This window comes from Camelus bactrianus, chromosome 16 (genome assembly GCF_048773025.1).
Source record: "Camelus bactrianus isolate YW-2024 breed Bactrian camel chromosome 16, ASM4877302v1, whole genome shotgun sequence".
Taxonomy (NCBI): Eukaryota; Metazoa; Chordata; class Mammalia; order Artiodactyla; family Camelidae; genus Camelus; species Camelus bactrianus.
The window spans coordinates 46,542,532-46,569,781 of NC_133554.1; the positions used below are offsets into that span (position 1 = coordinate 46,542,532).

Consider the following 27,250-nt stretch of genomic DNA (forward strand, 5'->3'; position numbering starts at 1 on the left):
TCTGCTGTAGACATTTATTGAATCATCTGTTGCACCAACACGACACTACATCACAGAAGATTGGCCACAGGCAAAATAAACCACCACGGATCAGCTTTTGGGGGGCTTTTTGGCTCCTCAGTCATCCAGCATACACTTTAGCAAACAGGCCAGTTTACAGACTGTTACTGCAAATCCAAGGTTCTGTTTCTCTATGTTCTGCCAAGGAAGAGACACAATTGTACTTTGGTACTTTGTCTAAGGTGGAGTTTTCCCACGTGTAAACACTGACTATACCAGGCGATGAAAGAACTGCTGGAGCCTGCGCCCTTGCAGAGCCTACAACCTACACAGGGTGCAAGCATCCTGGTGCAGGGGCTGCAGCGGGCGAGAGAGGCCTGGGGAGGGAGGCAGGCAGCCCTGCTGTGGAGGGTGCCACCCACAGCCCCCTGCTCTGAGAAGTGGCATCCCTGAGGGAGGACCCACTGCAAAAGCCGAGTTTTAGAAATCTGAGCATTAGAGGAGACAAGCCCCTTTCTCTAAGGCAGCATTTAGGTGTGAAAAAGGCAACCATTAAAGGAACAGTAGTCAGATTTGGAAATTTCATTAATCTCTTCACTTAGGTAAACTGGGTCTTGTCTCAAACTACGTCATGCTCCTCAAAGCCCGAAAAACAAGGAAAACAAGGAGAGAGCATTCACCGAGTCCAAGAAGCACAAGATCGATGCTCTAATCACGTTATTTCTAGACTGAAGCCAAACAGTGACTCAGCTAACAGCATTACACAGCCATGGGGTTGGGGGGATTAATCTGATTCCAACTCAGTCCCCAGCTTCCTGCAAAGATGGGTCTCAGGTAGGAGAGGATGAGGCTTTCCTCCTGAACAGAAGCAGGCAGCCCCCACCCCTCCCCATCAAAAGGGAAAAAAGGCAAAAGCGGCAGCTTTTTGTTTAAAACAAAGGTCTGTACCGTCAGCCTGTCAGAGCAGCGCCTGATGAGCTCTGAGGATGGAGGAGGCCCTGCGGGGAGCGGAGCCTCTGCAGGAGGGAGCTGCAAGGAAGCCCACCACCCACAGCAGCCTACACAGGGGACCATCTCCTTTCTCTTCTTTGGGCTGCCCTTGGCCGCCAAGGACAGGTCTGTCTGAAGTCCTGTGCCTGAACCCCTCTCCCCACAAAGCTGTCCTGGGGCCAAAGGGTTAAAGAAAGGGAAGGCTCTAGAGCAGCTGGGCCAAAGCCACATCTCTGGGGCTTCCCAGGGCCAGTTCCTCCCCTCTCCTGGGGAACACTGCCCTGAACACCAACATATTTTACACATAATATCACTTGCTCCGCTGCCAAAGACTGGGCCCATTCAAGGCCGGTGTTTTTCGGGCCGGCAAGACTTCTGGTACGAGTCCAGTGTTACACAAAGCAAGTCTTGGCTTTGCCAGGCCCGTCGCTGAGCCCCGGGTTTCTCCCTGGACGTGGCCCAGCACTCTTCGTCTCCTTCAGGCATCTGTGCTTCTCCGACCAGGACTAAGGGCACAAAACCCTACCCAAGGCTTCTCCATCTGAGGGGGTGGTGACAGGGACAACAGGGCGGAGGTCTGGGCATGAACAACAGGACTAAAGCAGCAGCGAAGAGGGGAAGCGGAGGAGGCCAAACCCTAAGCGCTCAGAGAGGAACGCTGCCCAGCCCCTCGCCTCCCCAGCCCTCCACGGGCCACCGTCCTGGAGACCCACGGCGGCCCCAGCAGGTGCGGGACAGACGGGACCCCCAGCGGCCGCCACATGGGCGGTGGCGGCCGGTCACTGGGAGCCGGGGCTGTCGCCCTCCGTCAGCGTCTTGAAGTCCATGGAGAGCGCTTGCTCTTCGGCCTGGAGGGGCCGCTTCCAGTCGGCGCGGGTCAGGATGTAGAGCACGACGGCGCCGAAGGCGGCCAGCAGCAAGCCCAGCACGTTGGCCAGGACGCCCTCGGGCTCGAACGCGCTGTACTTGGCCCTGCGGGGTCGGGATGGGGAGGCCCCGGGGGCCCGTTAGGCCGGGTGCCGGTCGCCCCTGGGCCGAAAGGTGCTGTGAGATCCCGACCCCAGCCCCACCGCCCCCCGGGGGGAGAGAAGCCCCTGCTCGGGGGCCCCACACAAAGCTGGCTGGCGGCGGCGCTCACCCGAGTTCGAACAGCAGCGCCTCCTTCAGGCCCAGCAGGGCGGTGCCTACGGAGAGGAGGAAGATGGCGGCGCCGAAGAAGACGTGCTGGGGGCGGTAGCGGCTCCGCAGGGAAAACGACGCTCCAGGGAACAGGAAGAAGCTAAAGCCCACGAGCCACTGGGAGGAAAGGCCAAGTGGTGCCGGAGACTGAGCAGCCCGCGGCCGCCACAGGGGGGCCGCCGCCACGAGGACCGCGGGCCCCTCCACCCACCGCGTGCGGGCCTCGGCTGGCGCCCCGGGTGGGCGGCGGGCACTTAGGGATAATGTCGGCCCCAGCGGGCGCTCCAGACCCGGTCCCAGTCCCTCACTGTGCGCTTGAGGGCTGGGCCTGGGGCCGCGGGGTCGGGGTCAAAGCCCCCTCGCGCCCAGCCCTGCTGGAGCATCTTCACCTGTGCGGGCGCCCGCAGCGCGCGCCCCGCCCAGCCCTCCCCGTGCCTGGGGCGCAGAGAGGACCCACCTGCACAAAGAAGAGCACGAAGACCAGGATGCCACACCAGCTGTGCAGGCTGTACAGGTCGGCATAGCCCTTCTTCCTGTGGTAGTCGAACACCGCCACCAGACCTGCACCAGAGAGGGGTCGGCTGAGGACAGGGCTGACAGGGAGGGAACGGGAAGTGGCCCCAGGGAAACTCGACTAGCCTTGACTCTGGGCTCCAGGCCCGGCTCGGTGGCTGCCAGCACCCACAGTCCCTGCCTGGAAGGCAGAGAGGGATGCAGAGGGGGGACTAGACAGTAACGCAGCTTCTTTCCCGAGTCTACGCAGAGGTGGGGAAGGGTAGGCCGTGCCAGGAACTCACCCACCAGGGCGATGATGAAGGCGAAGACGTGCAGCAGCCCGTGCAGGACTTTGGTGGTACGTTTCGCTTCAGTCCTGAAGACACGGTAAACCAGCAGGGCTGATGGGACGTGAGAAAGGAAATGTCAGTGCGCTAACCTGAGCTCGAGGTCTTCCTGCCTGCGCAAGGAGGCAGCCCAGCTGGAGAGGTGACGGGAGTTAAGGGCCTGTCCAGGTTCCCCAAGCCACTGGAAGTGAGGGAGGAAACAAGGCTCCCGGTGCCTTCGCACCTCCCACCCCCACCCACCCGCCACCTCCTTGTCAGTTGTCCTGTGTATTCCAGGCTGTGTTTCAGGGTCATCATGCAGTCATACTGAGGTGTCACCAGGCTTTTGAGTTCACCTCTTAGCTATGATGGTCCTCAAACTGTCCAATACTGAAGCTTGATCAGATATTCACTAGTTTTAGTAAACAGGTTCCCTTGGTGGGAAACCCCTGGTTCCCAAGCTAATTCCCCTTCACTGGGCAGAGGAGGTCAGGGTCGGGGGGTCTGGGGAATGCCTCTTAGGATTCTGCTGCTGAGGGGGTGGCTGTCACCTGGACCACCTCTAGGAGGTGTGGATCTAGCAGATACAGATCAGCTTTCTTGTTGCCCAGAGAAGGCCATGGTCCCCTGGCCTCAAGGCAGGTGGGATCCAAGCACGGCCTGGATCCTAGAGGAGCTTTCACTTGGCCCAGTGCAGCATCTCCCCTGACACTCACACACACACTCACTTTCTTTCCCCCAATTTCAAACTGCCTCTACAGCTGAGGGCCTTGCTCACAGCCCAGCCCTGGGGCCTCTGCTGTATGAAGCGCATACACCCTGGGATGCTCCCTGTTGAATCAAGGGGTAAAAGAGCTGGGACAGGTCTGAAAGGAGTTGCCACCCACCCACCCACCAAAGGGCCTCTGATTTCGATTCCCAGTGTCCCCAGGCTCTAAGCCAGCTTCCTTCTCTGACTGGAGAGACCTCAGGGGTGAGAGAGTCCCTGCAAACTGTCTGTCTGAGGAGGCACGGCCCCGGGACTCACCGTCTCCCTGCAGGAAGACCAGGCCTATGACCATGCAGAGGGGATGAACGTTGAACTGCAGGGCGCTCTCCCAAGCAATGCCCCCTCGGTACACACCGAGCCAGGCACCAGTCGTGGCCACCACAGTCAGGCCCAGCAGCTGGGAGAAGGCCACGTAGTAAGGCAGCGCCCCAGGGGTGGATGCCGAGCTGGCATGGCTCTCCATGCTGAGGCAGCTGCGGCAGGAAAAACAGCAGAGCTCAGGGGAACGGCCCACGGCCACCGAAAATACATCCCAGTCCTCCCACACAGAACCCTGCCGCTGGGCTCTCAGCCCACTCCCCCAGGCCTCGGTGCTAACGTAGAGTCTGAAGGCCCAGGAGCAGCTCAGCAGGAGGGCCCAGCCTTGCTGGGAGACAGACCCACACGTGCTGGCAGTTCTCCACGTGCAATGACATGATGGTGTGAGTAAAGCTCCTCCCAGTCCTGGCGAGAGCAGGAGGGCCCAGTGCCTGTGCTTTACTTTCTTTTTCAGAAGGCCCTGGGTTTTCTCAGGTGGGGTTCAAGGGTGAAATACAGAGAAGTGAGCAAATTCCTTGAAGGTGCAGGAATTCTTCCAGGTGAATCATTAAGGACAGCTAGGCTGGGAAATGGGGAGCCTGCCTCCCCCGTGCCAGCTTTCTGAGCCCCCAGATGAGAGGCATCCTGCCCACCGCACAGGCCCCACCAGGCTGGTAGAAGGAACGTGCTCTGAGCCGCTTCACAGGACAGGACTTTCCCTTCCTGCCTCTTCCCCTCCACACCCGGGCTGTGGATCTGCACTCCCTCAGGCCAAGCTCCCCAACCAAAGGCACAGGACAGGAGACCTACAAGATGAGAACTCCTGGGGTCACTGAGTTCCCAAGGATCCTGTCCCACAGACAAGGGAAGGGGTTCAAGGCAGTTTGAGGAAGGGAGCCAGGCTCAGGGGCCAGTGGGAGGCATTTCTTGGCTCCTCAGTCCCATCCCTGATGTCCCTACAGCCTCGCTGGGGCTCAGGATGGCCTCCATGCCAGCTCTTCACCCTGAATCTGCTGGTTCTCCCCACACACAGGCGCAGGTGGGAGAGGCAGCTGGGGGAGGGGAGGAGAAGAGGGGGCTGATAAATAAGCCTGGCCTCTGTTCACTCGGCCTGGGCGCTGGCGGCCTGTGGCCAGAGGGTCGACCTCGCCGTTTCCCCCAGCTCCCCTCTTCCCACGGCCCGGCCTCTCCCAGCAGCAGTGAAGACACCCTGTTTCTCCTTCCTTATCAGCAGAGAAGGACAGCAGAGCAGCTGAGCAGCAGTGTTCGACTAACACATTTCGGGGTCCCTTCCCTCACACCGAGCACACACCCTCTACCCTGAGCTGCTCAAGAACCAGTTTCCAGTCAGTCTGGCTTGTCCTCCTGGTGACCAGGCTGTCTTTACCTCCAGTTCTCTCTGCCACCTTTGCCAACTGTTGGCAACTGCCCCATTTTTAAAAGAGGGGTCACCGGGGGTGTTAATACACATTCCTTGAAGTAAAATACAGATAAGCAAAAAAAAAAGAGAGAAATTACAAGTAACTTACATTTTGATTTATATCCTTTTCTTCTAGAGATAGATATTTTTTCTTTTATAAAAACAGGATCTCATACCAATTTCTAACCTACTTTTTTTAACTTAATGATAGGGCACACACATCTTTTCATGTCAGTGAATATACACCCACCTCATCATTTTAATACGTTCACAGTATTGCATTGTACGGCTGGTTCATGTTTTAACCAACCCCCTCATCTCAACACTTAGCCAGCTTTCAGTTTTTCACTAAATGAACAACACTGTGATCATCTTTGCACACCTGCCTAATTCCTAAATGGAGAAATGGAATCCTGAGCAAAGGGCTAGTTTCTTTTTTAGGTTTTGGAAACATTCTGTCAAGTCATCTTCCAGAAACTTACCCATGGCAGGTGGGAAGCCCTGTTTCTAGGAGCCCTCAGCAACAGTGAACGCGTTTCTGGAACTTTTGCCTCCATGTTTATCACCTCTACCCCCATGACTCCTAAATCTAGCGACAGCCCTCTCCCCCAAATTTAAACCCCATTTCCAACTGTCCACTAGCAGCTCTACCTGGACATCCCTCAAACAGTTCAGACTCAGCACACCCAGTTACCCGTCTACGCTGACCTCCCAGCGCTGACACCTCGGCGCCTCAGCAGACTGGCCGCTGAATCCTAGGGCTTCTCCCCGACGTCTCGCCACACTTTCCTGTTGGCCATCTTCATGACCACCACCCCAGCCAGGGCCTGGAGTTTCTGCCCCCATCTCCCTACCCTCCTCAGCCTGCCTGACCCACCAGGGACAGGGACAAAGCCAGGGCCCCAGTCATGCTGCCACACCCTCACAGAGGGCCTCCCGTGTGTGCTGGTCAGGTGCCAACTCCATAACCTGATCGTAGTTCTGTTTCCTCTGCAGCCCTCTCTCTTTTCTTACCAAGTCGACTGGGAGGATGTGCTCCCAGGTCCCCAGCTCTAACTCCACCTGCTCTTATTCCCTCCCCTTCATGCTCCTCTCCACCCTCCCTACCTCTATCAGTTTGCTCCACGACTTGAAATGGGCATCTTGTTCACCACTTTGTCCCCCTCGTCTGTGTCCCAAAGTCTGGCCTGGCGCTTACTTACCCTCTTTGGTGTCCTGCCTCACGTTAAGCTCTTGTGGGCCCCTCCGCTGAAGCGCCCTATGAGCTCCAGGAAGGCCGGAACGCATCTGACTCTCCCTTGGGTATCCTCGGGGATCTGATCCCCAGCGCCAACTCCAACAGGAAATGTACCAAATGAGAAATGTCGTCCTCCTCTCCTTTATTTAATTCCTCCCCGAGAGCCCTGGGCGCAGTCGGAATCTGATTAGCTCCAAATTAGGAAGAACAGAAGGAACGTGCTCTGCCCCACCAAGTAGATAGAGGACGAGAGGGAGCTCGAGTGGCAAAGGACTGTCGCCTCTGGGTCCCAACTCACTCCGTGGTGACTTAAGCCAGAGCCAGCTTTTTTCCTTCCCAGACAATCTCCTAGTGAGATAGGCAGAAATTAGAGTTCTTTTCATAGCTGTGATACTGTGATTTATAACAAGAAGTGCACAGGACAGAGTCCCTAAACCCTAGGAGTTCCCCAAGTGGAAGAAAGCCAGAAACGTTTCTTTTGTTTTTTTTCAGAAACGTTTCTTTTGTTGTGTTAATGTTTACATCATGTAAACCAAGCCCCGAAGGATGGGGGCTGGTTGCCAGGGAAACCACCCACAGGACTGGGGGTCAGCACCTTCAGTCCCACCCTTGACCTCCAGGGAGGGGAGAGGGGCTGGAGATTGAGTGCAACCACCAAAGGTCAATGATTTCATCAGTCATGCCAGTGTCATGAAGCCTCCACAAAACCCCAAAAGGACGGGGTCTGGAGAGCTCCCAGGTTGGTGACGGCATACTGCATCTACATACCGGGAGGGTGGCACACCCCAGTTCTCTGGGACAGAAGCTCCTGTGTCTCCTAGCAGACCTTGCCCTATGTATCTCTTCATCTGGCAGTCCCTATCATATCCTCTTGTCATAAGCCCGTAACCTAGCAAGTTTCTCTGGGTTCTGTGAGCTGCTCTAGCAAAGTAACTGAATCCGAGGAGGGGTCGTGGAAGCTCTGATCTATAGCCTGTTGGTCAGCAGCACAGGTGAAACCTGGACTTGTAACTGGTGTCTGAAGGTGGGTAGGGGGCAGTCTTGTGGGACTGAGCCTGTCATCTGTGGGATCTGACGCTGTCTCCAGGTGAGTTAAATTGTAGGACACCCAGCAGTATCTGTTGAGGATTGGAGACTTGCTTGGTGGTGTTGAAAAGAAAACACATTGGAACAGCGCAATGACTAAACATGTAGCTTTAATGTCCTACACTGAGAACCATCACCCTGAATTCCCTTGGGAATCCGAACCCTAACGAGGTTTGCACCCAAGGTAGCGGAGTGGAGATGAGAGTTAAGAAGCCCTGCTCTGTGCTCAGCACTTCTCTCCTTCAGTCTTCGCAGCAACCTACGAGGATGACAGGAGTATTAGCCCGCTTTGACAGATGAGGAAATTGGGACTCAGAGAAGATAAATGACCTGCCCCAAATCATCCACAGCAAAGAACTGCTCAACTCAGTTGTTTACTGAACACCTGTGATACACTAGCCACACTGCTGGATGCTGGAACACACAGATGAGACAAGGCCCCCGCCTTTCCGGGGGACCTTGCAGACAAGATGCAGAGTAGATGCAGATTCTACAGTAAAAGGCCATGAGAATTCAGGCTATGAGTTAAGCTCCAAGAGCACTTTCCACTGTGCGCGCTGACTTCACCACACTCGAGTGGCCGCTCCTCTGAGCTGCGATAGGCTGCTGTCTGCTAGGGGTGTGGCTCTGAACCTCCTAACATGGGAGAGCGGAAAGCTTCCCAAATACCGAAGCCAGTGTTCAGGGCATCTGAATCTGCTCGGAAGCAGGACTCCAGAACGGCCTCTCCCCTCCCATGTCAGTCCTCCTGGGCCCTCCTCACCCCCCTGGGAACCATGCTCCTAAGGCAACTTAACACCCCCCACGACATCAAGCACTGGTGTCCCCTGTGGGCTGTCCTGGGAGAAAAGGCTGAGGGATGGGAAAGGGTGGGTTAGAGAGAAGGGGTGACGGAGACAAACTAGCTGCAAGATCTTCATGACAACTGCTCCAAAGGTATCTCTCCTGGTCCCTGTGCCGCGGTAACTGGGCATCCCAGAGGAAGCCAGAGATGAAAAATGACCTTTGGAATCATGGAGGCCCAAGCGGTCTCCCCTATGGCCCCTTCCAACTTAGAAGATAAGTCCACGTGTGAGGGGTAACAGGAAAATGCACACCATCCCACCTCGGGCAGGCCTTTGGCTTGCCCACAGGTGGTGACCTCACAGCCAATAAGATCTAAGTGTGAAAAATCCAGATTTACAGAAAAGACACAGTAGTGAGTGGTTCTGTGCTTAAGAGATGAACTGAGACCCTTCAGCAGTGCCATCGCCCCATCGCTTACTCAGTGCAACATAAACAACAACCTATGTCTGCACAAAGTGGCTGATTCCAATGCCGGGGGACGCAGAGAAGACACTGCAAGGACCCCAGCTGGAATCTGACTCACCCACAAACACGTGTGCATTTGAAAACCTTGAAATCAGTTGAGATTCACTCCCTATTAAGCAAATACCTTTGAATCCTGCTCCTTCATTTCCCAATCTGGCCAGCGGGAAAATTCTCTCACCCTTCCTTCCTAACTGGGTGGAACCACAGAATGCTGGCTGCTCTTGCGCCTCCTGCATTCCTAGAGCAACAATGTCAGAGCCTGGGAGCAGCCCCTCTGCACCCCCAAAGGCTTCCTGGACCCAGCAGACAAGAGTCTCAGAACCAGAGAAGGCTCACATGGCGACTTACTAGGCCACCCTCCTGTCAGAGCACAGGATGTGGATGTCGGACCTCTGACAGTCACCCCCCCCCCCACACATCTGCAGTCAGACTCCACTTAATGCAATCAAACAGGGACAGGAGCTGCCCGCAGGGCTTGGACGTGCTGAGCACCCCTTTCCCCGCTCTACCCACCCCCTGGTGCACTAGGTTTCATTGAAAGGCCACCAGGCCTAATCTCATTAGGGGGACCAGACACAGCACACGTCCCACAGCCTGGAGGCAGAGAGCCTGGCCCAGCCATAGTCCTCCTTATCCGCAGCAGGGTTTTAATTGGGTTAGAAAAGATTGTGTTGGGGGCTAGATCTTTTCTTGATGGGTGAAGAGGGGAAACAACCATTTGTCCAAGAATGTCCTCGAATGTGATGAACAAGAAGGCAAAATGAAACCCGAGCTGTTAGGTGGGCCACTTTCTTACCACCCACTCCCAAGAAGCCCCCAGGAAGAAAGCAGAGCTTGAAGTCAGACGCTGACCCCAGTTCCCCACTGTGTCCAGAGGCCCAGTGTCAGAGCTCAATACTTGTAGGGACTCACAAAAAAGGTTTTGATTTCTGTTACAAACATAAGAAAAAACAAACTTCTAGGGTTGAAGGAAATATTTTACTTTTTAATCCAACCCGGATAATATTTGTCTTTATACCAATGCAGTTGTAAAATATAATTCTTATTATTTTTTAATGGAGGAATAGGAAAGTCAGAATGCACCCCTGGTCAGATGGATGTGATTTCAAAGCCCCACTGTTCATGACTGCGTGCACCTGCACAACCGAGTGCCATCTCTGAGCCTGCTTCCTCATCGATAAGGTAGGGGGATGCTGAGATTTGCCTTACTGGCCTGTAGGAAAGATTAAGCAGGATAAATATGTACCAGTGCCTAGCACAGTGCCTGCCACACAGTAGGCATTCAATTAAACAGCAATCTAACAAACACTAAATCCGGTCCTAATAGCACCTTAGCAAGAGTCATACATCAGAAGCTATTAATACGTGAGGTTTGGGGGCCCAGAGAGCCAGATGGCAGCAGACAGCATGATACCTGCTAATAAATCCACAAGCCCCTTCTGTCTACCATGAATCCCCTCAGTGGGCAGAAACCCCTGGATCTGGGGTGAATTCCTCCACCAAAGCCTTCTAGTGCTGCTGAACCGCTTTATATTAGAAGCTGCCCAAGCTCTGCCTGCCAAGGGAAGGTGGCACAGGCTGGGAGCAGTGGGACAAGCAGAGCATTCCACTCAGGTCCCAGTTTCCTCCTGCTTGGGGGCGGGGCTGCAGCAGCGCTTTCTCCCTGTGGGGCTCCTGTTAGCATTTATGACTTGCCTGTATTTTCTGCCTCAATCCAATTTCACAAGAGAAATCAAGATAATCCATGAGAAAGTAGCAAAGCTGTGTGTGTGTGTGTGTGTGTGTGTTTGGGTGTTTTCATTTGCTATGAAAACAAAGAAAGAGAATTCAAATAAGATAGAGCTTCATTTAATGAGTCTTAGAAAATCCTCAAAGACAGCCAAGGTGGAGTGAGAGAGGAGAGAGGCAACCAGAAGGCAAAAAGACTTGGGAGGGGTGCCAGCCTCTAAAGACATGTCTGGGACTCCGGGGCCCACATGGATCCTCCCCTCTGGGGTGTCCTGGGGAAAGAGCAGGCAGAGAGGGGAGGTGGCCCTGCCATTACCCAGGTGTCAAAGGCAGCAGCAGATCCCTTCCTCAGGTCAGTTCTGCACCCCTCTACCCACAGTTCAGGGCCCACTAAAGCCAACCCAACGAATAAGGATTTCCCAAACGAGAAACCCCGACTCTCACACCAAGAGGCTGGAGATATTCGAGAGGAACACGGAAGGGATCTAGCTAGAAATCTCACCGCAAGAGGAAACAGGCAGATGGAGACACCGCAACTAGAAAAGCAGCTGGCAGCTCGGTTTCGGGTTGCAAAAGGACAGCCGTGGCAAACGTTAGTCGATCCACTTCTAAGCTATCTTGTTTGTAGAACAGGGCAAAATATTAGTCGTGTGCCCATAGATAAACTTGGGGTCACCTGCCGCTCCGTCCTAACTTCCGCAGAGACTCGGCACAGAGGCGGACACAGGGCCTACGGCTGACAGCTCCAGGAAGGAGTGGGACAAGCTCCGAGGCGGGGAAGCAGGTGAGGTTGAGTCAGGTGTGGTGGCAGGAGAGGGAAGGAGAAAAACTGGATGCGGCGCTGGGATCCTGGCCCGTCCCAGAGCGTCCCTGAGCCCGCCGGCCCCCCTCCATACACACACCCGAGCCCTTGGGGTCCGGACTCCGCGCCGGGGCTCGGCTCGTACCCATCGGCCCAGGGCGCCTACCTGGCCGGACGCCGGGCCCGGACCTCGACCCCGCTGCGCAGCGCCGCCGACAGGCCCGCGAGCTCCCCGCGCCGCACCCGGGCTGCTCAGCAGGTTCCGCGAGCCGCGCCGCCCTCGGCGCTGCCGCGTCGCCATGGCGACCGGGCGCCCGCGGCGGGTTGGCCACTAGGCTGGCGACACGGCGAGCGGAGGCGCGGGGACAGGAAGTACCCCCGGCGCTTCCTCACGCTTCAGCCGGGCCCAGCCCCACCATGGTCCCCGGTCTGGGGACAGGGCCCCGCCAGACCCCGGGCCAGAACCTTGACACCTGCGTGGCGGGGGCTCCGGCGGGAGACCCACGGCCACCGTGACCCAGCCTCCGGACCCAAGCTCAGGTAACCTTCGAATCCGGGCCACGTTCGGGGGCGTACGGTAGTCTGCGTGGCCCGTGGGATTGGGGGGGCCTCCTAGCCTAGGCCTGACTCCAAGGCCGCGGGAGAAGATGAGAGGGGATGGGCTGCCAGGGTTGCCCAGGCCCGGCCCAGGGCAGAGGACAGAGGGATGCGGGCCGGGAGAACGGCCGCCCCGCCCAGGCCTGGTCTCCGAGCTTCCATAGTCCCTCCCTCCACGCCCTGCCTTTCCCTTCCACCTTCTTCCCTCCCCTCCCCTCACCCCACCCAACCCCGCCCCGAGCTCAGGTGGCCACTAGGTGTCAGAAGTGGCCCGGGTCTTGGCCCGAGCTGCTGCTCCTGCAGCCCCAGGGGTACTCGCCCCTCCCTCACTGCCCGGAGGGAGGAGGTGTCACTATGCTGGGAGGCTGAACTCACCCCTTGCCCAGTTTTGCAGTGCCCTCCTCCGCCCCCCTCAACGCAAGATGACGATTTTGCCCTCCGTTCCCAAGCCAGGAGTCTTTGCCTGACTGACTACACCCCAACCCTGCAGCGTACGGATAAATATCACTTCTCGCCAGTCTTTCCTGAAGGCCTAGAGCTTGCCATGAGCAACCTCCCCTGCCCCGACGGCTAAGAGAGGAAGGAGCCAGGGCCAAGGCTAGGGGCCAGCCCCTACCGAAGTCCCGGGCCAGGCCCCCTATCCAGGAAACGCTGTGAGTAGATAACAACTCCAGCTCAGACTTCCTACAAGCTCAGAACAAAAGGTTCTTTCGTGTCGGATGCCTGGCAAGACTTACCAAAGGCCTGACAGTAGTAGGGAAATGAGGTTTCCTCCCCTGGAGACGTATATGAGCCTCAGCAAAGGGACCCCCCCGCCCCCAGCACTGGAGGACTTCTCATGGGCCCTGGCTGGAGACTTCTGGAAGTCCTTGGCCAAGGGGGACCTTAGGGATCCAGTGCCTCCTTACAAAGAGAATATAGTCTCAGGAGCATGGCAAGACACTGCCCTGAGCACATCTTCCCAGAGGGCAAACTCAGCTGGGCCCACCCCCTCAGAGTGACCAAACTTCAACCCTCCCCCAAACCCTTCCAGTTGGAGGGAGTTAATGGACATTTTAAATTAAGAAACAGCTTCCTTCACATACCGACAGGCAAACAGCAGGCAACAAGTGCCTTGTGAGTTGAGTCCTTGGCACCAAGCCCTTTCCCATTGTTTGGTCCGCATATTTGGGTTTAGAGGATGAGGACTGGAATGGACAGGGCTGCACAGAGGTGCAGAGCCTTGCTGAGGACCTGATTTGAGCTTCTTGATGTAGGACTTTCAGCCCCTAGCCCCTTCCAAAACTGGGAGAGAGACTCTTGCCAGGTGGAATGGGACCTTTGGGTCCTCCCCCCACCCCTTAGGAGGGAGAGCACATCCAGCCACCAGCAGTGCTCCCAGCATGAGATGGGAGTGGCTGTCTGAGTGAGGCAGGGTGCCTCCATGGGTAGCAGTCCCATGGGACCTATCTCTAAGGACTCATGCCTCCACCCCACCATTTTAAAGAGCAGGTGATCCCACCAAACTGTGGTCAAGCACCAAGACCCCGTGTCCTTTCCTCTGCCGCTAGAATCCCTAACCTAGAATGGCGATCACTCAGTCCCTCCCTACCCCGTCCCTGCTGCTGAGACTCAGCCTTGGAGACCAGAGAAGCACCTACTCTTTAGCCGGCCATGGTGATCAGCAAGGAGAGTAGCCCAAAGGCCCCTTCTTGGGGACCAAGATGTGGCCAAGGTTTTCCATGCAAACCCATCCCTTCCTGCATTCACTACACTACACCAGCTTTTTTTTTTTTTTTTTAATATATTTTTACTGAAGTACAGTCAGTTTACAATGTTACACTAGCCTTTATGTTCCTCAGACTCACCAGGTTCACTCCCACTCTCCTTTGGTATGTTCTTCCTCTATCACTTGGCTCATTCCTTCAAATCTCAACTCAAACATTCCCTCCTCAGAAAGGCCACTCCTGACCATTCAGTCCAGTAGCTGGGGTCAGGGACTGAGATGTAGGGAGATACCCTGGATTAAGTGTGCTAGCAGCAGCCCCAAGAAACCACACCTTGAGCTCACCCTGTTCTTTGGCCAAAAGCATTTGAAAAGCAGGAAGAACCCAGACAGCCAGCAGAATGTACCTCGTAAGCAGGACCTCAGATCCCCTAGTGCCTGGCTGATCACGTCTGCCTTGCTAGGGTTCCCAGACTTAGAAGGGGAAAGAAAACCCAGATGCCCAGTTACATTTGAATTTAATATTATTTTGGCACAAGGATGTCTCACATAGCACATACAATATACTAAAAATGTATTTGCTGTTTATCTGAAATTCAGATCTAACAGGGTGCCCTGCATTTTATATGGCAGTTCTACCCTTGCTCTGGTGAGGGGCCTCTCAGCAGTTCTGGCCTCTCCCAGCAAAGCTTCCCTACCCCTAGCAGGCTGAAACACCCAGTTAACTCCTGTTCAGCAGAAGCATTAGGCACAGGCCTTAACCTTGGGCTGCAGAGAACCCCACAGGCATTGGAGATGGGGCTCCCCAGACCTAAGGCACTGTAAGATGCAAACATTCAAATTCAGTCACTCTTTACAGCTCTTTTTGTCGAGTCCCTTCAAGGTGCCAGGTGCTGGGCGCCACTGGGGATGTAACAAGAAGTGGGACAGGCCCAGCCCTGTCCTCTTCAGGCCCTAACAGCACATAGAAAGGGTGCTTATCCCAGATGTGAGGGCCAGGGAAAGCTTCTGGGGAGTGGCATAGAATTGTAGAGCCATAGGGCGAGCAGGGGTTAACCCGGCAAAGGGACAGCAGAGAGAAAGCAGGAGCTTGGCTGGAAGGCAGGTGAGGAGGCCCACCAGTACTGCCAGAATAGGAATCCACATGCCTGAACCAAAGCCTGCGCCAGCTCCTCCAGCTCCAGGCGGTGGGCCTGGCCCAGGGGTGATAATCATCAAAGGACACATCTGCTGACCTGTATACTAAGGGCTAGAGTGGCTGTCAGCCAGTGGCGGCATTGTCAGGCTCGCTCCATGGGGCCCTTGCTCCAACATCCTTGAAAAGAAAACTGATCTGAATCTGAAAGTACACGGCTACTTTGATGAGCTTAAAATGGAACTATAATTGCTCAGTGGGGAAATCCTATCTTCCAGCTTCAGGGGTAGTGGAGGTGGCCAGAAAATCAGCAGCCCCAGTAGGTGCAGCCAGCATGTCCAGCGGAGAGCAGTGATGGTGGCAGGAGGGGCAGCAAGGTGGGGGACTGGCCACAAAGCTTCCTTTGAAGACAATGAGTCACCTGGGACTCCGGAGTGCGAGGGGATTGGGCTGAGGGACGTCACAGGCTGTGGATCCCGAGTTGACCCCAAAGTTGGTCCAGTCTGGAAAAACAAGATGTAGATAAACAAGAGTAACCTGTCCGCGAGCCAAAAGAACATTCAGGAGGGATGGAGAAGCAATGAGAACCAGGACTGTCAGGCCAGCTTTCACTTCTGCCCAGAACAGGCACATGGGAGGCAGAGGCGGAGAGGGGACCAGCCCAGGGCAGGAGGTGGCTCGACAGCACGGGGCACCCAAGGGGCGCGACCGTGGAAGGGGTGGGCTTGCCCAGCCTCGCAGTTTGCTTCTGCGCAGCCCCCCACAGGGCATGGTGGGGGGATCAGGAAGAAGTCTGTTTTTCCTCTCGCCCTTCTTTTCACCCTTCCTCTCTTTCTTTCAACAAAGGTTTATTGGTCACCTACTTGTGCCAGACATTGTTCTGGGCCCTGGAGAGACAGTAATCCATAAGACAGACAAGGTCCCTGCTTGCATGTAACTTATACGAAGTGGGAGAGACAGATAATTAAAAGATAAACACACGTGCACGCACACACACAGAAACCTACTTGCATGTAGGAACCAGTGTTGCAAAGAACATGAAGCAGAGGAAGGGGACAGTGTCACAGGAGGGAGGGCTGTTGTTGAGGGGTGCCAGGGACGGCTCTCTGCGGAGAGCAGAGTGAGGTTCAGGCACGGGAAGAACCAGGGGATGTGGTTCCAACCAGGGAAGCAGAGGGAGGGCAGAGGCCCCGGGAAAGGAACGTGCACGCCATCCCCGTTCCACCCTGCCCGCCAACACTCCTCTTCCCCAAGCAGAGAAGTCAGCTGCATGTGCAGACCAGAGAGCAGGGATGCAAACAGGTTGTTGCAGAAGTCAGGTTGAAGATGTGAGGGGTGTAGCAGGGACTCCACCAGAGGTTCCTGGGGCGCTGAAGAAGGGTCCATAGTCCTGAGCACTGACCACATCTGTCACCGTCTGGAGAATCTGGACATCAGTCACAGTTGGTAGGCACCACCAAGCTCCCCTGGTCCAGCCCGTTTGCCCAGTGTCTGGTGATGCGGCCTGAGCAGGAGGCACTGGAGCCCAGCTCCAGTGTCACACTCACTGGGCCAGCTCTCCCCTCCAGGAAGGAAACCAGGAGGAGGTTTGTGTCCCAGTCGTGTCCTCAGTTCTACCTCCGCACTTTTCTCCTTGAGCCTGCCAGTCATTCAGTCGGTCAACAAACATTGAAGACCTGCTCTGTGAACACCAGGGGTATTGTGGAGAGCAAGAAAGACACAGGGGTTCAAGGGTGTGAGGCCTGGGGTGAGGAGTGGCCAGAGCTTGGGGTGGTGTCAGCAGAGACATGGACGTGGAGGGTGTGAGCTGCTGATAACGCCAGCCATCTAATCACCTCTGCAGCCAGCCATAAACCCCAGGGACAGGACTCCCACACTTTGTTTTTGTCTTGGTTCCTTAAAGCTATTCCAACTCTGGCTCCATCCCTTCTACCCCGCCACCCTTCATTCTCAGCCCAGCAACTCATGAGGAATGCGGTGTGGAGGAAAGTACAGGATGACCTAGCCACGGTGGAGGACGCCCCAAGTGGGAGACTGCTGAAGGCTCAGGCAGGGTTTCCCAGCTGGAGCTTTAGGGCAACCCTCTCCCAGAGGAGGGCCCAGCTGAACCCAGAAGAGCAGACGGAGGCGGGTCACATGAGGCCCTGTCTCTGAGGAGTGTGCACAAGGCTGCCGACTCTTCCAGGGTCCCCGCCAGTCAGCATCCTGCGTGTCCTGAGTCAGAGGTTTCACTTGGCCTCGCTTTGTCCCTCCTCTCATCCTTTATACCTCTCTTGACCTTGGCCATCGCCTTCTGCCTGAGTGTTCCTATCAGCCAGCTGGTCCTTGTTTTGAGAGCAGATTAAAAGGCACCCTGACCTTAGCTCAGAACTTCCCTCACCCAAGAAGCCACACTCCTCTGATCTCTCCCAGCCAGTGGGAGACCCTAAGAGGTGGGCTGGGGCCGGGGAAAATCGCACCCCTCAGTCAGTTCCCCGAACTACAGTTGTTCCCTAGTCTCTTGCCTCATCACCCACTGTGGAGCAGTCATGCGTCCTACTTTTGAAGGGATCCAAGGGGTCAGTGCCTGGAGCAGGGCCGGAGCTGGGCCCTCCTGCTCCTACAGCAAGGGGTAGCTCAGGTCTTCTGGATAGACTTCTGGGTAGCTCATCCCAAAGCTCCAGGGCCGAGAAATGTACTCTAAGGGCCAGCTCTTAGGTTCCACGGCCTAAGGCTGTTGGAAGGCAAGGATACTGCTTGGAGACTCTAATATATCTTTGTCCATCCCAGCAGTCTATGATCTGTAGCCCTTCATGGCTTGAAAGGCAACATCAGGTCCAAACGGACATGCCTTAGAGTGCTCTCATCCATCCTGGGGAGTTTTCTCTCCTTCCACAGGCCTCCCTTCATCTAATAAATCCAGGCACCTCAAAGAGCTTATTTTGACCCAGGGCTCAGTCCTGACTTCACTAGCCATGGAGTCAAGACCAATGGTGCCATGCCAGTGAGCCCAGCTTCTAAGCACTTTAGGGACCCATGCTCTGTGTCCTGCCCCCCATGGCATCTCCACAGTGCCCAGGTGGCCAGGTCAGCATCAGTCATGCACAGCAAGCACCAGCCGCTGCCCCCAAGATGACGGGGTCCAACTGGGCCCCATCCAGGTTCCTCCATGGAGAAGTTTCTCCCCAGAAGCCCCAGCGCCTCTCAGCAGAGAAGGTCTGCTGAGCTAAAAGGGTCTCATCTCAGATTCTTTCTTCCTCCTATGCACGTTGGTCAACCCACCCACCCCACTCTCAAGGGGGGTGACCTGAGGTGGCCTCTGACCAGCCACAGAAGGGCACTGCCTCCTTCTACTCAACATGGGACTTTCTGCCTGACATCTGCATGAAAGATCCACTCAAGCGAGCCTCCTAAAACAAAGCGAACTCTTCAGGGTAACTTTAAAAAAAATGTCATTTTCTCCCCTATGAACCCCTCCCCTGAGCCATCTTTGATGCCTTCCAGGGAGTTTATGGAAGGGTCCCAGGGAAGGAATGGGAGACCAGGCAGGTGCAGGATGCTGCTGGGGCTGGCATTGGGGCCGGAGGCCCTTCAGGGGCCCTGGGCATTCTGAGGTGGGAGCAGAACCCAGGATGAATTTGCCTCAGGCTCTGGGTCCCATGATGGACACCGTATTAGAGGCCGCAGTGGGGTGCCCCTCCCCAGCTCGGTGGGAGGCTGGCTGGACCCCCAGCTTCAGGCTCCCGTGCCATTCCGATGGTGGCTGTCCTCCTCACTCCCCTTCTCTGTGGGTCCCCCTTGTTGCTGTCACTGTTTCCACAACAGGCTTGCTTTTGTTTCCTTCTGTCTCTCAGTTTCTCGCTCGTCTCTCCTTCCTTCCACCTCTGTCTTCCTGTTTGACCCTGGGTTCCCTGGGCTTCCAGGAGGCAGATGATAATCTCCAGCATTTCAGAGCATGGGTGGTTTCATTCAGTTTCCTGTCCCCTCTGGCAACAATGAGTAAGAGACACACAGGTGCCAGGGGGTATGTTAGGGCCAGTTAGACACCTCAGCTCCAGAGCCCCAAGCGGGTCCTCACTGGGGTTGAGGCAGATTCGCTGCGCTCAGCTGGGCCCTCAGAACAGGAGAGGGCTGGCCATGCCCTGGCCTGACAGCTGAGGCCGGTGGAAGCCTGGCACGCCCACCCACTGCCCCTTGCCACCACCATAGTCAGCCTGCCTTGAAGGCTGGAATTCATTCGTCCTAGTCCGGCTCTCAGCAGACCTGCCAAGTACATGGGCGGCTTGGCCTGCTCCAGGCTCTGGAAATGTGTGTGAAGATAGTGGTGCCTCAGACATGCTTTCAGGAAGGCAGATCAGGCCTTGAGGGGCAGTGGGTGGCGACCAACCCAGTGGGTGGGCATTCCAGGCAGAAGGAATGAATGGTAAGAAAGACCCAGGAGCCCAAGACATCAAGGTCTGTTTGACACACCAGTGGGGTGAGCCCCGCAGACCACTGAACTGTCAGGGGAAAAAGGAATCTGACTAGAGTTGCAAACGTTTTTAGTTTGCCAAGTAAAGACACTAAAAAAAAAAAATCCATCATTTTCTCTCAGCACCGTTTTATGAAAGAAGTAGTATTTTTCACTTAAAAAAAAACCAGAACAAATTCTTAGGATAAAAGATATTGTGACCCAGAAAAGACAGCTGGCATCTTGGCTGATAGATGCTGATTGCTTTTCTATGTCTCACTCTTGTTCTTCTCCCTTTATTGCTGACTGTTGAACACTTTATCAAGGGCCACAACCAGCCAGCGCACTGGTCTCTGGGAAGCGCTGATAGAGGGGCCTGTGGAGGTAGGGCAAGGGCTGGGGACCTGGAGGGTGCAGGGGCCACTGCAGGAAGGACTTTGGACTTCACACTCAGGAGTTTGGATTTCATCCTCCAGCTGATGAGCTGGGAGGGGTTCTCAGGTTAGATCCGTGCTCTGGGACAAACATTCATTCTCACAGCTGTAAGGGTGGACCTGAGGGAGAGAGACGGGGAGCCCAGAAGAGGGGCTGGCAGAAATAATGAAGGTCTGTCCCAAGGTGGGGATAGTAGCGGTGGGACTGGGAAAGGGGGAGGAGCTGGAAGAGCAAGGTCATTCCGCTCACATCCACTCAGGGACCATGAACAGAGGGAAGGAGCCTCACTAGGGGCAGAACCAGAAGAAGTGGGCTTAAGACTTGGGAGTGAAAATAAGAACATCTTGCTGTAAAGAATATGACCCTTGACATTGGTGAGAGTGGACCAGCGTTCTGGAAGGTGGCAGAGGAGTGGGCAGTGGAGCGGCACTTGTCTGACTTTGCACTTGGGCCGCACCTCTTGTGCAACCTTCGTCGACTTACTAACCTCTCTTTGCCTCAGTTTCCTCAGCCGTAAAATGGGAATCAAATAGTACCTAACTCACAGGGTTGCTTGGAGTTTCAAATTAGTGAAGATGTATAAAGTGCTTAGATGCCTGGCTTGAGAGACGTAGCCGGACACTGGTGCACGTTGTATCCCCAGCACCTACACAGCCCCGGGGCCTAGGAGGCACCGTTAATGCTGGCGAAGTGAAGGGAGGGGGCACAATCGGTAAAATTCTAGGCCTGGCTTTGTGGGCTCAGAGCCTGCCTTCCGGGGTCTTGGGCAGTGTTTTGAAAGCTCCTGGTTCTCTGGGGGCAGCTCTTATCTGCCACTCTACACTCAGCTACCAGTGATTAAGATGGAAACTCAACTGAGCTTGTGACCACCTGGGACCTAGGCGTGGGAAGGGATTTGACACATCTTGGAAGGTTCTTTGCAGTGGATGCCCAGTCCAGCTGCATCTGGAGAGGCAGGAAGCAGGCAGAAAAAGGGGGCAAAGTGTCTCGTGGCCAGAGGAGGGCGAGCAGACAGGAGGAACCCTGGTGGCAGTGGGAGTGAGAAGAGCTGGCTCCTGTCATACACCTCCTCACAGTGAAGGACCTGTGCCATGCAACACCAAATCCTCATCTCCTGCCCTCCCACCACCCACACCTGCTTCTGGAATACTTTCCGCCTAGGAACATGCCTTTCAAGGCATCATCACCCCCTCAACTCCACCCACCCATCCAATCAGTAGCTGCCTCCTTGGGCACACGCTAAATAGTCTACCAGTTCCCTCAGCCTCTGGGCGCCCCTGAGCCCCAGAGTTTGCTAATCACTTATCTTCACTGGCGGCTCTGAGATACAAATGCAGTCTTGGCAATGCGCAAACTAAGACCTTCCTCAGGAGGAAGTCCCACCTTGGCCTGGCAGCCTCCGCTCACATCCTTGTGTTCACCGGTGGAAACTGCTTTCTGTTTCATCTGCTTGAAATATGAATCTTCTAGTGACTGGCCTGCTCAAGTCCTACCCCTCCTTTCAGGACTCAGCCCAACTGACACCCCCAGCCAGCACTCAGGGCCTGTCACCTCTTTAGGAATTGCTTGTTGAGCATCTGGGGAGTCTGTGGGTGAGACCATCTCCAGCACAAGCACAATGCGTGGTCTCTGGAGAACTGTGTGGGGGATCCAGTGAATGAAAGAAAGGAGGGAGACATTTTTAATGTAGACCAGGCAAGATTAGGCAATAGGAGACAGGACAGATGTGAGTCAAAGATTACTCAGATGTTCCCGACTGAGAGGCAGAGATGGATCGTCACTGTCCACTGTGACAGAGCTGGGCCTGGAGTGAAGAAATGCACCCCCTTCCCCTGCCGGGGAGTCGGGGCCTGACATCTCCAAAGGCAGAGCATAGTGGAGCCAGGGTCCAAGGATGCGTAGCTGCCGTAGGGCCCTGTCCTTGGGATGTCAACATTTTTTAAAAAACAGTATCTTTCTTCTAAATTTGTGCTTGACATGAAGCTGAGGGGGAAGAACTAAGACGTGAAAGTTAAAGTTAAGAAAATTTCATCAAAAGATGGTATTGCTAAGTCAAAAGCAGTAAGACTGAATTTTACAGATATTCTGCATTTAGACAAGGGGAAAATCAGATGCCCATAAACAAATGTAATTTTTCACATGAAAAAGATCTAAGGATTTCCGTCAACTCCCAGGTTCAGCATGTCACCGGGCCCACAAGGCTGCCAGAACCACCCCAGCCCTCTTGGGCTGCACCAGTAAACTCACATTAACTGAACCCCATAAATAAGAAATGGGGGACATGGAAAGGTTTTTGTGTCCTGCTCAGTTTCAATGGGAAGCACCCCACCAGTGGAGATAGCATCCTGAAACATGCGAAGAAAAGTGATCAGAACAAGTAGGAAGCCAAAGAGAGAGTTACTTGGGTTCAACTGAAGTGCTAGCCTCCCCCTCTTCTGCCCCACAGTGAGACCAGCGAGAAGGGCCTGAGCTGCTGGAACCCATTCCCCATGAATTCATCACACCCAGCTTGATGGGTGTAAAAAAGTAAAAGATCTCTGGACTGTTAAATTAAAAAAAATAAATAAAAGAGGAGAAGAAGGGGGAAGAGGAGGGGAGGGGGCTGTGCTGGAGCTGGGATTTGAGGAGTGACGGGATTTTTCCAGCAGACAAGGAGAGATTTTTGCAGCAGAAAAGACTGGAGGATGAAAACATCAGCTCCAGAATAAACTGCTGAGCGTAAAGTGGGACTGAGAGGAGGATGCAGACTCAAAAGGGCTGTCCACACTCTGCTCCGGAGTTCAGTAGGGGCCATGCAGAGGCTTTGACCCAGAAAATGGCAGAATCTGCATGGAGTGAAGAGGAGCTAGGCAAAAAAGGAAAAAATAGAGAAAATCCAACTACTTTAAAAATAAGACCTTCTCTTATCAAAGACGCCACAAGGAAATTCCGAGTCAGACACTGGGAATGGTTTCTGCAACACATTTAAATGACAAAGAACTAATATCCAGAATATATAAAGAACTGTATGAGTCAATAAGAAAATTTTTTTAAATGGACAAAGGAAACAAACAGGAATAGCACAGAAGAGGAAGCATAATTGCCCCATAAACATATGAAAAGATGTTCAACCTCATTAGCAACAAAGGAATAAAAATGTCACATGCACAAAATTGGCACAAAAAATTGGAGGATGCTAAGTGTCAGTGAAGATGCGGAGCAGTGTAGAAACTCCCATCCACTGCTGGCAGGAGTGCAAATCGGTACGAGCATTTCAGAAAGCACTTTGACATTTGGACCCTCTAGAACTTTTGCATACCTTTGAACATCTGCATGCACTTGAGCCAGAAATTGAGTAATATTTCTCAAAGAGGACCAGTTTAGTTTTTGTTTTGATATTCTATTTGTTGGGGGAATAATACTTTTGCAAAATACAGTAAAAATGAATTCCTAAAAAATGAAGTGAAAAAAGACACACTATACAAGCCCTGATATTTTATTATTAGATTCAACAGACGTGAAGTTACTTATGTATAAACCAAGGAGACATGCAAGAATGTTACTGGGAAGTTGTTTTGTAATAATGAAAAACAAGAAGTAACTCACATGTCTGGTGACAGGATTAGAGATTGGAGAGAAAGAAATTGTGGCATAATCACATGACAGATTATCATGGCCTATGATAGAGTTGTGAAAATAATTGAGCTGTAACTAAGAACACCACCAATAAAGCCTCAGAACATAACTGTGAGAGAAAAACAAGCCTCAGAAAACTCTAATATAATGCATTTTTTTAAAAAGCCTTATCAAAGTACAATGTGCTCTTCCATGTTGTGGCATAATTCACCCATTTTAAGTGTACAATTTGATGATTATTAGATTATCTAGAGAATTGTGCAGCTATCACACTATCTAATTTCACTGCATTTCCATCACCTCCAGAATAACCCTCATGCCCATTTTGAGTCACTCCCCATTCCTACCCCCAGCCCCAGACAACCCCTGATCTAAATTCTGTCTCTATAGATTTGACTTTTCTGGACATTACATATAAATGGGATCATGGGATAGGTAGCCTCTTTCACTTAAGCATAATGTTTTTGGAGTTCATCGTGTTGTAGCATGTAACAGAACTTTGTTCCTTTTTATTGCCAACTAATACTGTGTGGATCTATTGCATTTTGTTTAATCATTCATCAGTTGATGGACATTTGGGTCATTTCCACTTTTCAGCTCCTTTGAATAATGCTGCTTTGCAGGCATGTCTTTGCACAGACGTGTTCATTTCTCTTAGGTACATACCTAGGTGACATCATCTTTGTAAAGCTCTAAAACAAGCAGAACTGAACAGTGTGATGTTTAGAGATACATACAAAGTCCTAAAACTATTGTTTTTTTTTAATTGAAGTATGTCAGTTACAAAGTGTGTTTCTGGTGTATAGCACAATGTCCCAGTCATGCATATACATGCATATATTTGTTCTCATATTCTTTTTCATTAAGGGCTACTACAAGATATTGAATATAGTTCTCTGTGCTTTACAGAAGAAATTTGTTTTTTGATCTATTTTTATATATAGTAGTTAATATTTGCAAATCTCAAACTCCCAAATTTATCCCTTCCCACTCCCTTTCCCCCAGTAACCATAAGATCGTTTACTATGTCTGTGAGTTTGTTTCTGTCTAAAACTATTCTTTACAAGAGAATGACAAAGACAGTTTTGGGGGGAGTCAGTTGGGGGTGCATGTGGGGGCAGGAGATGGAAAAGGGAAGGACAGGACTCAGCTGGACCAGAGTAATGTTGGGTGGTAGGTTTATGGGTCTTCATTTTATTATGCTTCATAACTTACATATACATTAGATAGTATATATACATACGTGTTTATGCTATATATGTAACATAATAAGGAGACATTTTAAAAAATGAAAGCCTATCTCCAATACCCAACAATTCTACTGGGTTCTCATCTCAGAATAACCAGGTCACAGCTGACTGGATAAAGAAGATGTAGTGTATATACATATATTTAGATATGGTGTATATACATATATATATGTATATATACACAATTCAGTATTACTCAGCCATAAAAAAAGACTGTATTAATGCCACTTGCAGCAACATGGATGGACCTGGAGTTTGTCATTCTAAGTGAAGTAAGCGAGAAAGAGAAAGAAAAATCCCATATGATATTACTTATATGTGGAATCTGAAAAAAAAAAAGGGGGGGGGAATACAAGTGAACTTATCTACAAAACAGAAACAGACTCACAGACATCGAGAAAGAACTTATGGTTACCATGGGAAGGGATAAATCAGGAGTTTGAAATTTGCACCTCTTGGGGAGTGATAGAAATGTTAGCTATCTTGATTGTGGTGGTAGTTTTATTGGTGTATATTTCTGTCAAAATTCATTAAATTGTCCATCTGAAATATGTTTAGTTTACTGTACAGGAATCACACCACAATAAAGGTTTTTTTTTGTTTTTTTTTTTTAAAGAATGAATAAGCAAGTCACTGTTCCGGCCACCTGTCTGTACTCAGCCTGTTCTCAGTTCCCTCTGCTCTGGCTGCACTGGCTCCCTAGCTGTTCGTCAGAGGCAAGGAGCAGCACCTGCAAGTGCTAATGCCTTCACTGAAAAGCTGCTCCCCAGAAGTCTGCTCCCTGGCCCCCTAAGTGCCCTTCTTCCCTGACTGCACACCCGTGTCCTCTCCCTTCACTCTAAACCCCTCAGCTTCAGTTACTCTTGGACACAGCTTTATCATCCTCGGCACATGTTTATTTGTTGTGTCTGTTGCCACCCACAGACACAAGCACACAGAATGTCAGCTCCCAGAATCTGGGCTCTGTGGGGCTCACTGCCGAGTCCTCAAGTCCTCAGCATGCAGAGGTGCCTGGCCGTAACGAGAATCAGTAAATACTGAGTTAATTAAAGCAGCCAAGCTTGTGATGAGATGGCGAACACTGGTGGTATCCAACTAGCGGCTCTCGTCAGCTGAAGGCACAAAATGCGGTGCTGTGAGCAACCTGTGCAGACGCCCCCAGAGGAAGGTATAATTTCAGTTGAACAGTTTGAGGTTTTGAAATGGTTATCAAACTCCACCCCTACCCCCCACAAGCACCCTCAAGGACCCCTAGGGGTCCAGGAGCTCAATTGGAGGCAGCTGGGCTAGGTGAGCCTTACTTTGCAAAGCTGGGATTCCACATTTCCATGGCAGGGTGATCTCTGGGGTAAAGGGGCCCTACCGTCGTCACCATCATAATCCAGACCGCAGACAGTTACTTCTGGAAGGCAGTTGAGTGTGAGCCCAAAAACCCAGGGAGTTCTGAGCTGGCAATGTAGATTTGGAAGCTGTTTCCAGTACCAGTCTCACCATCTGCCCACATAAGCTTAACTCTATGGCTGCAGTGAGCAACATGGAAACCACTGGCCAGTGTGGCTATTGAACATCTGAAATGTGGCCAGTCCAACTGGATTTTAATTTTACTTAATTTTAACTTAGTGTAAGCTATTTCCCCATTGAACACAAATTTATTGCTGTATTATGCTGTTGAAATTTTAGCATCTAAATTCAGAGGTGTAAAATGCACACCAGAGTTTTAAGACTTGTACACAAAAAAAAAGGTAAAACATCTCATTAATAATTTTTATATTGATTTTTATAATGACATAATATTTTGGATATATTGATTTAAATAAAATGTTATTAAAATGAATGTTACCTATTTCTTTTAAAATTTTTTAATGTGGCTCCTAGAAAACATAAAATTATGTGGTTCTCATTATCTTTCCATTAGACAGTCATCTCCATCATCACAAGAAAGTTCCATTGAACATTACTGGTCTAAAGTCTAAACAAACTGTACTCACTCTTGGCCTCCAAGCATCCTCGTCATTCGCACTTCCACAGTTGGCCCAAGCTTTCTGCCAGGGAGCCCTAAACCTCTCCGACTCTCTGAGGCTAAACCCTGCACTCCTCTGGGTGAAGCTGCCTTGCCAGTCCCCTCCAGCCTGCATGACCATCCTCCTCTAGCTCCTTAGCACCTCCTATTTATAACAGCTGTGGGTTCTGTTCTCTGTGGATTTTGTCCAGCAGAAGTCCTACCACGGAAGAACGAAATTACTCAAGACTTTATCAGGTCAACAGAGTGAGAGGGAGCTGGAGACTGACTCCCCTAGCTCCTCCAAAGCTCTTGTATTTACTGAGAATAGTCAAAGAATCAAAGTGAAATACGTCATAAGAATGAGTAAAGGGCATGGTATACATGCAGGGATGCAGGTTAGCAGTTTCAGTTCGTGAAACACAGAGACATTATAATCTTAATT

The 27,250-nt window shown here is 52.5% G+C and overlaps 1 protein-coding gene across 6 annotated transcripts; it reads right to left on the reverse strand.

The window, feature by feature from the left end:
* Window positions 1–27,003, reverse strand: CYB561 (cytochrome b561). 6 transcript variants are annotated; one of them, XM_074343452.1, is made up of 6 exons: window positions 26,795–27,003; window positions 4,018–4,232; window positions 2,967–3,065; window positions 2,627–2,730; window positions 2,129–2,286; window positions 1–1,962 (listed from the first exon to the last, which is right to left on the reverse strand). In XM_074343452.1, exons 1-6 carry the CDS (start codon window positions 26,818–26,820, stop codon window positions 1,770–1,772), a joined length of 795 nt encoding a protein of 264 aa, XP_074199553.1. In that variant the 5' UTR covers window positions 26,821–27,003; the 3' UTR covers window positions 1–1,769. The 6 variants fall into 6 exon arrangements, with proteins under 6 accessions (XP_074199553.1, XP_074199558.1, XP_074199554.1 ...); XM_074343457.1 differs by lacking the exon at window positions 26,795–27,003 and adding an exon at window positions 12,613–12,633; XM_074343453.1 differs by lacking the exon at window positions 26,795–27,003 and adding an exon at window positions 11,807–12,418.
* Window positions 27,004–27,250: the final 247 nt, after the last annotated feature.